General features: G+C 37.5%; 1 protein-coding gene across 3 annotated transcripts in view; it reads left to right on the top strand.

Annotated features, from left to right (window-relative positions):
• Positions 1–10,838, top strand: part of LOC124172291 (transcription factor A, mitochondrial-like) — a 33,957-nt gene extending 23,119 nt beyond the window's left edge. For 2 of the 3 annotated variants that reach the window (XM_046551720.1, XM_046551718.1), the window contains exons 5-6: positions 3,968–4,228; positions 10,596–10,838. In XM_046551720.1, coding sequence (XP_046407676.1) covers positions 3,968–4,201 — 234 coding nt within the window. In that variant the 3' untranslated portion in view covers positions 4,202–4,228; positions 10,596–10,838. Of the gene's footprint in view, positions 1–3,967; positions 4,462–10,595 lie in introns of those variants that run through there. The other variant, XM_046551719.1, reaches the window with a different exon arrangement.
• Positions 10,839–16,781: the final 5,943 nt, after the last annotated feature.

Here is a 16,781-nt window from a genome sequence, read left to right as displayed (position 1 = left end):
AACCACAAGTTCTGGGAGGTCATACTACTTCTTGAAAAAGTGACCAACATTTAAAAAAATATTTAGACTTTGTGAAAAACACTAAGACATCTTAGAATGTGGTCAGCCAGTTAAAAAGAGGAGGCTCACTTTCAAATCAAGGTTGTAACTAAGTTGTACTGTTTATACCTAAATTTCCAATGCATCACTAAATGAAACATTGAAAGGGTGAAGTACCTGAGAAATTTCTTAATTCAATCGATGACAGTTCCTTTTGACATTTGATAATGTACATTCCTGTGATGTCACTACATCTGGATAAGAAATGTATCTGGTCTTTGGACTGAGATTAAAGGAATGTAAAATATAATAGTTTACCATCGGTCATGCAGTTTTTTTAAATTAAATCTACCTCTTCTCGAATAGTTCGAAAAGCATGAAATTAGCAGTACGTGGGGGAGTACATTCACATGATTGCTTATTTGTTTCCTAATCTAAGAGCCAGTAGCGTGCACTATCGTGAGATAATACATGCTCCAATATTGTTTAATCATGAGTATAAGTTTACATCTCCTCTAAATTGTGTAATATCAATGTGCCTTGAAAAAGAGCCATTTTTTCCCGTGGCCATGAATGAGTATTTTTTTTTTACTAATAGGAACCTGTCTCACGATTATTTTTCATCAGAATCTTTGATCAAACATTAATGATTACTTTAAACTTAACCATGAGTCTGTATTCGCATGGCCTTTCCCTGTGGATGCTGACGATGAAAATTGGTACAAGCGAGATTTTTTTGTAAACTTTATTTTTTTGCAGCTGAACTACTTCATGTAGAGAATATTTAATGATAATGGTGGGATCATTATGGACCACTTAGCTTTAGAAAAAAAATCATGCCTTTTGATCTCACTGGAATGGAGTTATGGATGAAAATAAAAATCACCATGTGTTGCACGTTGCGGCAATGTAGGGGTCACGCCCAAATTTCAATTGCTCATATTTCATTAACGATTGACAGTTGGAGGCTAAAGTTGTGCACAATTTCTAATTATACCAGAATGTATGACCATGGAATGATTCTTTAAAATCTGAACTGGTGGGTTTCAGGGCCTGGTTGATTTGAAATGGAGTGACCCTAAGGACAGATTGGTGCCCATGCGATGCCACTCCACGTGACGTCACAGGGACCTAATTTCTGTATGAGTAGTCAGGAGTTTTACATCGTCTGAGATTACCACTACATGCATGAGGCACAGAGCTCAGGGAAACGTCTCTTACTAATTTCCTATTAAAATTTCCTATGATCTGAAAGTACAGAGAGTCCTCGTTCTACGTCACCCCGTTTAACGTCAATTCGCAATAACGTCATGAAAATTTTGAGACCGTCATTCGTTTATCGCACCTTTGCTTTGCGATAACGTCAGCACTTTTAAATTTCGCGCGAGAAAAAATGCGAAGCGGCGGGCGTTGCAGGTTGTTCGTTTTGTGGGCGGTAATACAGTCACTCTAAGCGAAGTGTAAAACAATGTGTTTATTGTCACTTGCGATAATGTTTATTGCAAATTTTCCGCCAAATGAATTCTTCGGTAGGTGCGTAAATGGCAAGTTAAGTTTTAGCAAATTTTACTTGACATAATGGTTTTCTGGAACCTTAAAAGTGATTTCAAGGAATTTTTCCGTGTAGAACTCGGAGTATTTGTTGTCACTTTTTTCGCCGTGTTCTCAATAATCTTGTTTCCTGTAACTGCGACGATGTTTCAGCGATGATGATGCCTAGACGACGCTCGACCGGGTGACCACCATAGCGAAGCCGAAAAGCAAATGTGGGAAGATACAAAAATGGAGAAGGATGTACGTCGCTGCTGCTATTGTCGTTGATGAAGACAGGAACTCGTATTTACACCATAGTTTGGCATTCCCATCGTAAAAAATGGCCCAGATATGATACGCTATAATTTTTTTGCTTAGGAATTGTGAGGTCTAGTAGCCGATATTCACTTTTTACATTGTTTTTTATGGGATATTGTGTTTCAATGAACGTAATTTCGTTTATCGTCACATTTTTCAGGAGCGGTTAGTGACGTTAAACGAGGACTCACTGTATCCCTTGTTTGATAGCGTATTAATAATCCTTATTTATTCCAAGCACTACCTGCTAGCAAGGTACTCTAGGCTACGGCTATACTCGGCAGCAAGCAGCCTGTGTCGTAGCGGGGTTCAAAGACTCGTACCCAGGTGGTGTCACACAGCAGCAGCTGGATGTCACATGGGCTTTTCCTAGCATTCATACTTAGCCGTCGTGTTTTCGTGCACTCGAAAATTTTCACTTCTCATTAAATCGCAAAAAAGAAGATATAGTCATTTTAAAATCTAAAAGCATGAACTGAGGTGCTTGAAAAGTTTCACTTTTAATAAAATGGCAAAAAAATTTCATTTAAAAATCTAAAATCATGAGATACGTACTCCAGGAAATCTTTTGATATAGGCATTAAAAAATAGTAAACCACCATATTATGAGGATAAATTCCAAAAACTTATCTTCATTTACAAAATGATTCAAGTTATTTTATAACAATTACTTTTAATGTGTGGTATGTACAGAGGACTCGTTAAAGCGAACAACATTATTACGAAGTTCTCGTTATTACCAAGCAAATCGTTGTTCTCTACATAGGTTTATCATCTTACAAACGAGGTCTGAGAACGCATCTGGCTCATATGTCGAAGTATTATTGCATTTGGGAAGTTATCAGCCCTCGATTGCATCATGCCGCATTCTTCTATGGAGAATCTGAAACGAATTTTCTCATTTTTATATATTTGCGCATAATCTAATCGTGTATATAATAAATATTTTTGAACGTTTCCAAAAATACGAGAATACAAACTTTGTTATGACGTACATCCGGGTTTTCGGTCCTGTGAACTTCATAATAACGAGTCTACCATGTAGCTTACCAGTCATGCGGACAAGTACAAATTATTTTGTTCTTGCAGTAATTCAAAAGAAAATAGCGACATATATCTGCTTAGCTTATTTTAATGCGGAGGATTTTTTTCACCGCATTTCATATGGGTTTTAATATTCTAATGAAATTTTTGTTGGACCCTCCTTTATATCACATTCCATTAAGTTTAATTTCAAGTATAGCGTTGACATAAGACTAAGAAGTAATTGAGCCATTGCAAGAATGTGATATTTATTGATGTGATGCTGTCATGCACACAAAACAGGAGGGTGTGACTCTTGGAAATTGAGAATTTAAATAGGGTAGTTTCCTTCATCAATGGAACCGAAAGGCATTGATTGCGATTTGTTACCCACCATTACTTTATTCATAATATACAAATTATTTCGTTTTAGAAATACCGGTTAAGAGGAATGGCAATGGTCCATTTTTATCCTCATTTGAAAAGGGCCAGATTGGCGCCCATGCGATGCCACTCCACGTGACGTCACAGGGACCTAGTTTCTATAGGAGAAGATAGGAGTTATACATCGTCTGAGATTACCAATGCATGCATGAGGCGCAGAGCTCAGGGAAACATGTCTTAATAATCACCTATTAAAACTGGCTAAGGTCAGAAAGTTCTCTTCGTTTGATAAGGCATTAATAAACCTTTTTTAAGCCAAGCGCTACCAGCCAGCAAGGTACTCAGCTACCCTCTAGCATCCTGCGTCCTATCAGTGCTCAGAGCCTCGATCAAGGTCACCTCACAAGGCGGGAGGGGGAACCAGAAATACGTCACACGGAGAGATTTCCTTACCCGTCGCGTTTTCGCGCGCTTGAAAATTTTCACTTTTCATTTAATCGCGGAAAATAGATATCGTCATTTAAAAATCTAAAAGCGTGAAATACGTACTCCAGGAGTAATAATCTTCCGATATAGGCAATAAAATAATAATATGAAACCACCCTATTATGATTTTAGATGATTTATATTGTGTCTTTGTAACATTAATCTTTTTATCTGTTTCTTTCAGGAATGGGTGAGCAAGTTGGGGAAGGAATGGTCAGATATGCCTCCTGAACTGAAAGCCACGTACCATAGACAGTTTTCTTCAGCCATGGAAAGTCATCGGCGGCAAATTCATGAATGGGAGGAGAGAATGATAAGAATGGGACACATTGATCTTGTTAGAAGTGAGGCTCTAATTGAGCCAAAGGTTACCTCCAGGAAAGCATTCAGAACTAGGGCAATGGAAAAAAACAAGTAATTTTGCACGTCACGCACCCTTTTGTTGGTGAGTTCCCATGAGCCATTGAATGAAAATTCTCATTGAGCCCAAAATTCAGTCAACATCATTTCATCGTCGAAATGACACCTAACTTCCTGCAAATCAAAGACTGCCGAGTGCCAAGTGTGCGATAATTGTCAATAGTGGGTGGCCTTGTGGTGCATCTATAATAGTTCCACTTTTCAGTGACTACTTACTTATTCATTCATAGTGTACCTATAATTAAATCATAAAAATCATGTTCAATTATTATTCATTCGTGAGAACCTTAGTGCATGACATTAAAAGGACCCAAAAAAACTTCATTTCTTGTTTTGTAGCTAAAATGTTTTCACAATTTTTTTATGATATGGCCCCAGCAGTTAACCCTTTCGCTGCTGTTCAATCTCCAAAAACCTTCTCCTCACATGCAGCGAAAAGGTTAAAATGCGTTTCTTGGGCCCATGGAGTAGGTACTTCATAATGGGCATGGTTCACCCTCCAAGGGGTCGCTATTCCGGGACCCCATCCTCGACGAGCTCACCCAAGCAGGCCCGTCTCATCGACCCTACCAGCGAGGGGCCTCCCTCCCGAAAAGTGACCGCTTTGACTGCAATTTGAAAATCAACCAATCAATCCAATCAACAAAAAATTATAGTTTGCATCGCACTCCTCCCAATCAATCAATCGAGTACGTCTTTGAACCATGTTTCTGCGATGAAAAATAACGATTTTGTTAACTTTGCTAAAAACGCGGCTGTGGACCACCAGAAAGTGGCAACATTACAAGTGTTTTGAATTCACCAAACTGAACTTCCTCTCCCATATGACTTGAGGATAGCTTCTGAGGAAAGAGGACATTTGCACATTCTACGACAGTGAATTGTATCTAAGTACTCCTCTGTCCTTCAGAGCTATTGTTAGTTGAAGGGAAGAAAACCAATTATCAAAATATGCTTTGAAATTTTGATACTCTGGCTCCTCAGAGCCATTTCAACGTCACCCGAAAAGTACATCTTCACAGGTTCCCTTCCCAGTATATATTTCAATGTCGTACTGGAGTCCCGACTGGGCAGCTCTCTTAACCCTTTCGCTGCTCTTCAATCTCCGAAAACCTTCTCCTCACATGCGGCGAAAATGTTAAAATGCGTTTTACTGGGCCCATGGAGCAGGTACTTCCAGGATGGGTGTGGTACACCCTCCGAAGGGTCGCTAATCCGCGGCCCTATCCTTGAGGAGCTAACCCACGCAGGACTGTCTCCTCGACTCTACCAGCGGGGGGCCTACCTCCCGAAAAGGGACCACTCTGACTGCAATTTGAAAATCAATCACTCAATCCAATCATCAAAAAATGATTGTTTTCATCGCAATCCTGCCAATCAAGCAATCAAGCATGTCTTTTAACCGTGTTTCTACGATGAAAAATAACGGTTTTGTTAACTTTTCTAGAAACGTGGCTGCGGACAACTGGAAAAATGGCCATTTTAGCAAAGTTAATAAAACCGTTATTTTTCATCGCAGAAACACGGTTCAAAGACATACTTGATTGCATGATTGGCAGGAGTGCGATGAAAACAATAAGTTTTTGATGATTGTATTGAGTGATTGATTTTCAAATTGCAGTCAGAGCGGTCACTTTTCGGGTGGTAGGCCCCCCGCTGGTAGAGTCGAGGAGACAGTCCTGCGTGGGTTAGCTCCTCAAGGATAGGGCCGCGGATTAGCGACCCTTCGGAGGGTGTACCACACCCATCCTGGAAGTACCTGCTCCACCAGCTTCCAGCAAGTACCTGTGAGCTGGTCGAGGATAGGGTTCCGGATTAGCGACCCTTCGAAGTGCTTCGGCGAAAGTGCTGACCGCATGGCAGGGAGGAAGAAAAAGTAAGTCCACAGCAGTCTGCCGTGCGGACGTACTAGGTACGTCCACAGCAGTGAAAGGGTTAAAAACTTAGAAACCCTACTTGCACGCCTTGCTTTTGATATATTTTTTCCTTTGGCTCCACCCCTTGAAAGTAATCGTTTGCTCGTCAATGGAATGGAATAAGTGGTCTCAATAGGGTAGTTTCCTTCATCAAAGAAAACGAAAGGCATTGATTGCGATTTGTTACCCACCATTAGTGTACTCATAATATACAAATTATTTTTTCCAATGGTCAATTTTTATCCTCATTTGTAAAAAGGCCAGATTGGCGCCCATAGGATGCCACTCCACGTGACGTCACAGGGACCTAGTTTGTTTGATATTGTATTAAAAATTCTTATTTAAGCCATGTGCTACCAGCTAGGAGGCTACTCTGCTACCTGCTAGCATCCTGTGTCGTATCAGCGCTCAAAGTCTCGCCCCAAGGTCACCTCACTTGCGGCAGCAGGAACCAGAACCACATCACTCTTGAGTTTTCCCGGCATTCATACTTAGCCACCACGTTTTCATGCACTTGAAAATTTTCACTTTTCATTTAATTTCAAAATATAGATATCATCATTTTAAAATCTAAATGCCTGAAATGTGTACTCCAGGAGTAATAATCTTTTGATTTAGGCAATAAAAAAATAATAGGAAACCACCCTATTGATACAATTGGTCATGTTTAGGATGATTCTTGGGCTTTTGGTGGTTTTTTATTGTGAAATGTAAATACCGCATCAAAACGGAAAGCGATTGCAACTCATAACATCCACGATAGGAGTTTGTTGTAAAAGTAAACTTAGTTTCGTCTGCCCAGTACATTGTAATGTGACATTTTGATTGTTCCCAATAGTAGGATAATACTAATGTGCTACTCCATTTCCTTCAGAGATGAGTAAAGCACCACACTATTGTTTTGGTATTGACTAAAGGGATTACTCTTCATTCATAATGGTGAAAATCTCTTTGGATCAGTAGTACAAAAAGTAGTAATGTGGAGCGTATGGTACCTGTGAAGGTGGTACTACTCTTACAAGCAGCATCTTCCAATGACAGATCACATTTTTGGGATGTGTATTCTCTCTTCCCTTTCATCACCTCAAGTGATGTCGATAGGGTAATTTCTGTACTCTGATATGTTGCCATAACTGAGTTCATCTAGATTGTCAGTGATATTGTCCTCCTTTCCAGACGTCTGCATTTTACGTTTGCTAAATATAACTGCGTATTAAGAATCCGCCAAAAGAATCACCACATTACCATGTAAGATTGCCTTCATGTCCCAGATTTACCCATCGTTCCATGAAGACCCATTGTTGCTTTGAAGCAACACGAATTTCGAATGAAATTTAAAGCTTATAGAAACCATGTAATCAGCTTGTGTTTTCTATGATAATTGAATTCAACAAAATATTTTAATAATGTATATAATAAAACATGATTTAATGATAGTAAACTAAAAAAAATCTTCATAACTACCAGAATGTTAGCGATAATTTTTAACCTTTCAGCATGCCTCATTTCATTCTCCCCTGACAAAGCGATATTTTCACCTATCATCATCTTGTGGCGTAAATATTAACTCTGAAGATACGGCTTTCAATGAGGATGCCTAAATAAAATGCATACCCTACGAATTTCAGGTCTTTGAATTATATGTTGCTTAGAAGCAACACTGGGTGTTTAAGGGTTAACGGCCACCGAGCGATATATCTTATTTGCCCGACTAATTTGACTTTTTTTTTTCGTGATTGTGGCCTTTTCAACAGCTGCAATTTAAGTAAACCCCCATAATTTATATATGGTTCTAAGCTATAAATATATCTTTAGTATTGATAAAAAATCTAGATGTATTAAATAAAATTAAGTACTTATAATAATTGGACATAGGTGAATCATGAACAACTACATTGTTAAAAGGATCATTCATGTGAATGCTAGATTATGAGATATTAACTTCATTAGTATAACGGTATTGGAATATTAATACTCTGCTCTTGTCCACTCTCATTTAAAATATTCATCTGCTAAATGAAACACACACATAAATTCCACATTACAACTTTAGACTGAGTTCAGCTACCTTTATATTATGTTAACATGTTGCGTACCGGGATATTTAAATTCCTAGGAATGCCAATTCTGGGTGGAGGCGTTGAGATTGGAAATGTGTGCCTATCAGGGCATAATGCCTTTGGTTTAAACATGGTTAAAAAGCTAATGTTAAGAATATAACTTTACCCAATCAAACGTTATGATGCATCAATTCATTATGAATAATGAACCGCAACTGAAAACGTACTAACGAATACGTACTGTACGCTTTAAAATTGTTTAGGTTGACGCGCATAAATGACGAGAATCATCATCATCCGTCCGGAACGTTCGGAAAAAAAAAATGACGAGAATTCTTGCCATCCGTAGGCGACGTGTTAAGATCACTGGATGAAAACAAGGCTGAGGCTTAGATGGCATACCATTTGCTAATATTATTAAATAATAGTCCTACTATAACTATATAAATATGTTATGATTTCATACAATCAGTCACTATCTAAAGGGCCTTTTCCAAAATAATGAACACTTAGGTATGTCCCACACATATATAAGTATCGCACACCAGGTGACAAGTCTATTAACTATTGAGAATTAACAATCCAGTCACTTAAACTAATACTTTTCAAAGGGATTTTAATTTTATACACTAAATTTTTCATTAAAGTTATGCATGCCATGCCATTGAAAGTGAATCATGAATGGGCTCAATGTATTTACAAATTTGGGACGCATTCAGCACAGTTTTTGAGGAGCATAGGTATCTCATAGGTAACATTAACCATAAGGGTACAAATTATATTGAGATACAAAGCATAATGAACATTACTGTATTACTATTTCTATATAGGTGAAACATGCATCGTAGGAGTGCTACTTTCACTGTATGTATCTAGTTGATTAGAGATAGTAAGGCCAAACACTCCCTTGTAAATGACAAACAATTACCTTTCCTGTAGCATAGTTAGACCCGTGTGCTCCAATTCTCTCTCCAGCAATGAAGAAGAAACACAGCTATCGGGGATCGGGTTAGTGTGGTGGCAAGAGTGTTGGCTTTCCACCCGGCGGTCTCCGGTTCAAATCCCATTGAAATCTCAAATACTCAATTGAAATCAAAAATACCGTTATACCGTTATTCATATGTTTACGTGCACATGGTTGTTGTGGTCAGTTGTGGTTAATTTTTTGCTTGTGGAGAAAAGACTATTTAGTATCGTTGTTATTTAACCTGTGTTGATCCCCACAGCGTTGTTTTAGGTCATTCGTGTGTTTCTTCTGTGCTATAATGGAAGTCGTGATGTGATTGTTGTGCTGTAGTGTGTTCATTTAGTAATGTATCGTTTGCCTTCAGTTTTTTGACTGGTAATACTAACGTTTGTGTTTAAAATGTAAGCATATTTATATAACTTAATTAATTGTCGGAAAGTGTGTATCACGCAGGTTTGTTTGCGTGAAGTGAAATTCCCGTGTTCTTGTATAAACATGAGTGACATGTTTCTGTTGTGAAAAACAAGTTATGTTGGCTTCATGTCAAACCAGAAGTATATTTATCAGTATTTTAAAGAAGCCTTTCTTAGATAAAGACGTGTGAGATATTTTTTGGTGAAGTTGTTATTGCTAATCGCGGAAAAACGTCTTTTTTTCGACAACTATTCAACGTTGTTTGAACTGGAAAAAAAAGTGGCTCTCATGGTATAGTTGTTGTTCTGATAATAATGGCAAAACTATACAGCTTTTCGATAACTATTCATGATTGTGAGAAGTGATGTAAGATGTGGAAAAGCCCAATTAAAGTTTTCATGACACTGCTTCTAAAAATATTTCAACTTTAATTTTTGTTCACATGTTTTATTTATTCAGAATTCGGGATTCGTGAAATTTAGATGTTAAGTATATTCTACCTAATAATAAGTTTACCATATTGGATGTATTATGTATTTGTAATTTTTTCAATTGAACTGTTCCATTGAAAAGTGACAAATTTCAATGGAATTTTTTTTCAATTGTAAAAATTTTCATTTGAACGGTTCCATTGAAAATTTTTCAATTGAACTGTTCCATTGAAATTTGTCACTTTTCAATGGAACATTTCAATTGAATTTTTTCCCATTGAATTTTTCCAATAGGGCAACTCATTGTCCCTGCGTATTTGGCAATCTGGCACAGGAATGTATATTTCAGTCGCTTGGGCTGACCATGTTAACTGTGAAGCGGTATCAATTACATCTCGAATGTACTCCTTAGTCCGCACAGAAGGCTCCGACTTCTCATCAGCAGCCCCATCTCCTTCAATAATCTGCAGAGAAAGTAACAGTGATAAACAACTCATCTCATTAAAAATCAACAAATAAAATATACTCCTAACCTTTATAAAATAATATGTTAAACATATTGTCTCTGCTTCTTTATAAAAAGAGTGTGTTGTCTGCATTTCAGGTATTCAATCACTGAAAAGCTACAGAGACGGCTGAAACAAAATTTGGCAGGAAGATCCTTCTTATAACTGAGTTAACATGGTGTCTATTTTAAAATTTCCCAAGGGCCATGAAAGTTGGCCCTTCAATGCAAAATATATGATAGCGCTGGAAGACAAAATGCTGATAGTTCAAAGGTATAAATAATCCCTTGTTAAAATATCTAGTATGATGTTGGGCACGATATGGTGGAAGTTCTTAATATTGTTAAAATAAGACATTGCAATATTTCCACTGAGTTTAGCGGAAAACTCAGTGGAAATATTGCAATGTCTTATTTTAAAAACAAAGACTTCTCAAAATCGAGATTGAGGATTCAATTTTTTACAGTTAAGAAAATGAAAAAAATAACTCTTATTCTTACACTTAATTTGCTTCTGCAATTGAAATTTTCGGAGAAGTTGCTTACAAAATGCCAAAATTACTATTTATTCTTTCCTCAACAATGAAGTCTTAGATTAGGAGCTACTGATGTGCAATATGTTTTCAACGTATTTCCAATGTTCTAGAACTCTTGCTATTATTAAAATTTGAACTCTGGAAGATATAATGGGGTGTAATATTTATGCAGAAAGAAAATAAACCTCAAAATCATGTTCAATGCCAAAATTATTTCTATAAAACTGTATTTTAAATAACCCTGATAAATATTGCTATCCTAAAAACTAAAAAAAAACAATCATACAGCAATTATTTATTAGGTCCAAAAGTTCCAGCTGTCTGTCAATAGATGGCTATAGCACCGATTGATGATCGATTTTGACATACGAGAAATATCATGACCATGAACATACACATGGACGCCCATCGAGCCAATGGCAGATGACCCCAAACAATCCGCTTTTAATGCACACGATGCCACTCGTGGTCGTGGTGTCACTACTCGGCAGAAAGCGGTACTAAAAATCTAAAACGGGGGTTTTCAAATGTGGCTTTAAGTCAGCCTGAGGGCGAAATAATTAATTACAGTTATTACGCTTAAAGGAAGCAATGGAGTTAATGCCGTTAATTATCTATTTCGGTAGCAAACGTCTTTTCACCACAGAAAGCTGAAATTCACGTAACGACACATCGAGAAACACTTTGTCTCACTGTAAACAAACTACATGAAATTTCCTAGGAGTAAAAGTGCTAAATATTTGGAACCGACCAGCCACAAATGCATCCTCTAAACTATAACCTGCACCGCCAAGTATCAGTGCAAAATAATGAAATTTCTGAACAGCAGTCAACAAATGCATCATCTGGCCTTCATACATGCTATTAGCAATACTATAACCTGCTCCGTGTAATAATAAAGCGAAATATACTAGAAATCACAACAGCAGCAGTGGTGCAGATTCCATGGGTGCAGAGCCCCTCAAAAATTTGTTAAGGGTGTGAGGAAAAAATGTCAGGCTTGTTGATTTTCCTCAGAGATCAAGATTTGAGTTAGCAGGAATCTAATATTCATCATTTGACTCTTCTAAAATGCTAGAAAACTCACTACTTATAAAATTTCCTTGGATATGATCCCTGGTTTGGGCCCCCCAATATTTTAGATATCCCTGAACAGCAGAGGTGTTACATTACTTACCTTTATACTATTCCATGTACCAATGCTGACACTGGAATTATAATATGTGAACTTCTTAGCACAGGGAAGTGGTAAAATCCATAAAATGTCAACACATTCATGCATTGCTTCATCTCTTAAAAGTTTATCATCACATTCATGAAGCCTAAGTCTGCAAATGATGACTAAAATATCTTGGAACCTGCATCATTCCTGGCACCTATCAAGTAATAACACTGCCAAGCAAAAATCAACACGAAGCCATTTTCTACCCAGATAAGTACGTTAAACATAGATGATGAAACAAACAGGAACCAGTCACTTCAAAAACTACCAATTATCACGAAAAACAATTTGATGTCATTTTCTTCACAGTTATGCATGATGAGTGCCACAGATGAATCTGCAAAAACATTTTAACATCAGTCAAAAGCATAGCAATACAAATGGATGCATATAGAGGGAATACGCACAAAATCACACTATTTCTATCTAAATACCAAACCGGGACAGACTACCATCCTCAAGAAATCTAGTAGAATACTTCAAAAACAATGTAATTCATTGACCTTTGGAAAAGAGTAAAAATCAACTAAGACAATGCCTTTGATACAAATTTACAATGGTGTGACATGCCTTACAGCCTCAAAGTTTTGAACATAATTATTTAAGAAAAATACCATGCAACCAATAATCATTTCAGGTAGTTTTAACAGAGATGCTGAAGCATACAGACAAAGAAAGAGAAATAAAGAAAAAGGGGAATTGCTACACCTTAATGAGTAGCAGATGCTTCAGCTACTAGTAGGAGCCAACAACATATCACAGGGGAGATAGCAACATTACTAAAAAATAAGAGAAATAAAAAAAACAAAGATTTACCTCTTATCAGCTAAATCCATTGATTACTTACCATCTGAAAACAGGCTGTTAATAAGGTATTTATAAAGAAAAGTGCATGACATAGATAAACTTATTCCTCTTCTAAATGTAAAGTTCCTTTTGAGCTCCTTGTCAAGGCTTTTCCTCTCTTGGGATTCATATTTGATCTCACCCTTTTCTAGGTGTAGGGATGTGGCTCCGTATCGCAGTCACATTGTTTCACATGCATTTGTTGTGATAAAGTTTTGTGAGCGCTCGAGTCTCAAGTTCTTATAATTTTTTTAATTTGCAAAAGAATCATCCTTGACATCTACATAATACACCCAGTAGCCTCTACAAGTAATGGATACCGAATTTTATTAAAGACCAAATTCATTAAAATAATGACTGTCTACGTTAACACATTTATTTCTACTAGTAAGCATATTCATTCACTGAGGAAATAAGTCGAGGAAGTGGCAGAGTTTGCATCATGTCCTTTCGGATAATAGGGTGGTTTCCTATTATTTTTTTATTGCCTAAATTGAAACATTATTACTCCTGGAGTACGTGTTTCACTCTTTCAGATTTTGAAATAACAAATTCTATTTTTCGCTATTAATTAGTAGTGAAAATTTGCAAGCACACAAAAACGAGACGGCTAAGTATGAATACTGGGAAAAGACCTTGGGGCGAGGATATTGTGCGCCGCTGCGATGCTGATCTAGCAGGTAGCAGAGTACTCAGCTAGCAGGTGGCGCTTGCCTTAAATAAGGATTATTGCTACCCTATCAAATGAAGGAAATTTATCCACCATAGGGTGTTTTAATAGGAGATCATTAAGATATGTTTCCCTGAGGTCTGTGCCTCATGCATGCATTGGTGATCTCAGACGATGTAAAACTCCTATCTACTCATATAGAAACTAGGACCCTGTGACATCATGTGGAGTGGCATCGCATGGGCACCAATCTAACCTTTTTCAAATGCAATTTAAATTGCCCATTGCCATTCGTGTAGCTAGGAATTCTAATCCAAATAGTTTGTATATTATAATGGTTGGCAACGAATCCCAATCAATGCCTTTTGTTTTCTTTGATGAAGGAAACTACACTATTACTGTTGATTTTCAGTTGATAAATATTCCTACTTATATAAACCAAATTCACACCAAACAATCAGACACACTCTTCGTTAAATTCATTTTCATAACCCTAAATTAATTAGATAAAATTGGAATTAGATAGATAATCATACTTTTCAAGTTTTCCAGTACTTGATAACATAATAATGCAAGAGGTTACATTTATGAAAGCACAAACGCTATGCCAACAGTGGGTATGTGAACCAAAAATAGCTATAAGGACCAGGTGGAAATTCTACCATTCTAGATCGAAGAAAAGACATCAAAGTAAAATCACGGATTAGCCTGAATTAGAAGTTTGAAGACATAAATGACCATTATTTCAGTCATCATTGTACAATTATTTACTGTATGTTATATATGAATACATGTATTATTAATTGTAAGTTAATTAGTTTCAAGAGTTCATTTACTAATATATTTCTGCCTATTTCAACTCTGGCAAAGAATCTGTTTAGTAACTAATGCGTCAACGTAGAAAGTCATAAAAATTCGAAAATTAAACTTTCATGATTAAACTGTCTTTATATTTATCTTTATAACTGCCTTTGAATTTAAACTGCCATTTTGTATATAACTTAATTTTTATTCATGACGTGCCGTATACAATGTATGTACAATACTTGTCGTCTGGCAAATAAATAAATTATTATTATTATTATTATGAGTCATCTGCATATGGTATGTTATTATAGGAATGGATCTTTTATAAAATGACAAGATTATGATTCCATAGGATTTGAACCCTCCATGAACTGCACAACACCTAATGTGCACAGAATAGACCTGATCCGCTACGGAGCCACCTTTGAGTGGAGCAAAAATGATGAGTCTAGGGATGAACCTAAAGAGAGGAAAAAGCATTGGAACTCATCGCTGATTGGTGCTGGGAAGGCATAAGATGCAGGATGCTTAAAGAGTCAACCTTACAAGTTGTTACTGACCAGACTACATCACTTAAGTGGGGATATTGGGTGTGAAGATATTAATGGAAACGATAGCACATCTCATGACGATGCAGGAATGAATAGCAAGGAGTGCCTATGGGTGTCACATGTCCAAAAATGAATAGGTCAAACCTAAAAAAGAAAAATAGATGGTAATTAACGCATTCAAAAAATACCCATTACTATAATCCCAAATTTATCATTACTTGCAGTAAAAAGGCCATCAGCCATAGTCTGAAGTGATATCTTTTCCTATGACAAAGGAGCTTAGTTTAACTTCATATATTTCACATAGACGTCTTTGGACTTGACGAAACATGACGAAGGAAGATGAATATAAAGGAGTCCATGTTGAGTAGCAAACATCCCCAATTCCACTGTTCACATCTAAAAAATAAATATACATGGTAATGCAGGCATTGAAAAAAACACACTCATTAATAACCACTAATATGAGTACTTACGGGATGAAGGACCAGCGTTATGGGCTGAAGCAAAGTGACCACCTTTTCAATATCAAAGGATCTTAGTTTGACTTCAGATATTCCACATAGACGTCTTTGGACTTGACGAAACATGACGAAGGAAGAAGAATATAAAAGAGTCCACATTGAGTATAGTCGAGGAAAGATACGCGAAAAAAGGCCATAATAAAGAAATTTTTGCGTCCTGGACGGATCGGAATGCGGTTTTTTGCATTCGCTTGCAAAAATTATTTGTAAAAAAGTTACCATAGTTTCATTTGGGAGAAACCTTTAGTTGCATTGTTGCAGGCCGAAATGCACTCGGAAAATGCAATTTCTGAGACGCCCTTTGGAAAACGTAATAACTTTGTAGAAAAGAGTCAGAACTGGCCCGGAACGGGTACTCGGGGGTTTTTGAGGTCGCTGATCACGATTATGATGTTCAAATTGACACCCGGACCACCTGGGGCTCAGGAACACCGTCGAACGTCATCTCCGTGGAACTGTCCCAGAGTTCATGCGGGAAAGGAAAAACAAGCGGCATCCGGGGGTTTTTTGGGTCGCTGAATTCAAATATGGCATCGGCGAACCTCCCCCGGACACCTGGTGCACCAGAACCTGGACCTGGACGTCATCCCAAAGAACTTTCTTGACAATATCGACAAAAACAACCCGAAAATTATCGGAAATTCTAGCGGGCAAGGAAAGAAACTCGGCGCCCGGGGGTTTTTCGGGTGGCTGCATTCAAATATGGCATCGGCGAACACCCCCGGACACCTGGTGCACCGTATCCTGGACCTGAACGTCTTCTCCGTAGGTTTTCCAAACAAAATCGAAAAAGGTGAACCGAAAATCGTTGAGGGGGCTTCAAAAACGATCCCCCGAGCACCTGGTGCACCGCAACCCAGACCTGAACGTCTTCTCCGTGGGTTCTCCAAACAAAATCGAAAAGGGTGAACCGAAAATTGTTAAGGGGGCTTTTTAGGGCGCTGGAGCGTAATTTAACGTCAAGAACGATTCCCCTACCACCTGGTGCACCCAAACTTTTATTCCGACACCGATGTCATTTCCATTAATGTCAAACAGACCGACGTCGATACTGCAATAAGTGGGTGAAATTGTTGATTCAAGGTCAATTATCTATCCTGGAAAGGAATAGAATGAATAACAAGTCGAT

This window comes from Ischnura elegans, assembly GCF_921293095.1.
Source record: "Ischnura elegans chromosome 13 unlocalized genomic scaffold, ioIscEleg1.1 SUPER_13_unloc_1, whole genome shotgun sequence".
In the NCBI taxonomy this organism is placed as follows: Eukaryota; Metazoa; Arthropoda; class Insecta; order Odonata; family Coenagrionidae; genus Ischnura; species Ischnura elegans.
Note: the sequence above shows the minus strand (reverse complement) of the source record. Positions and strands in the feature narration are given on the sequence as shown.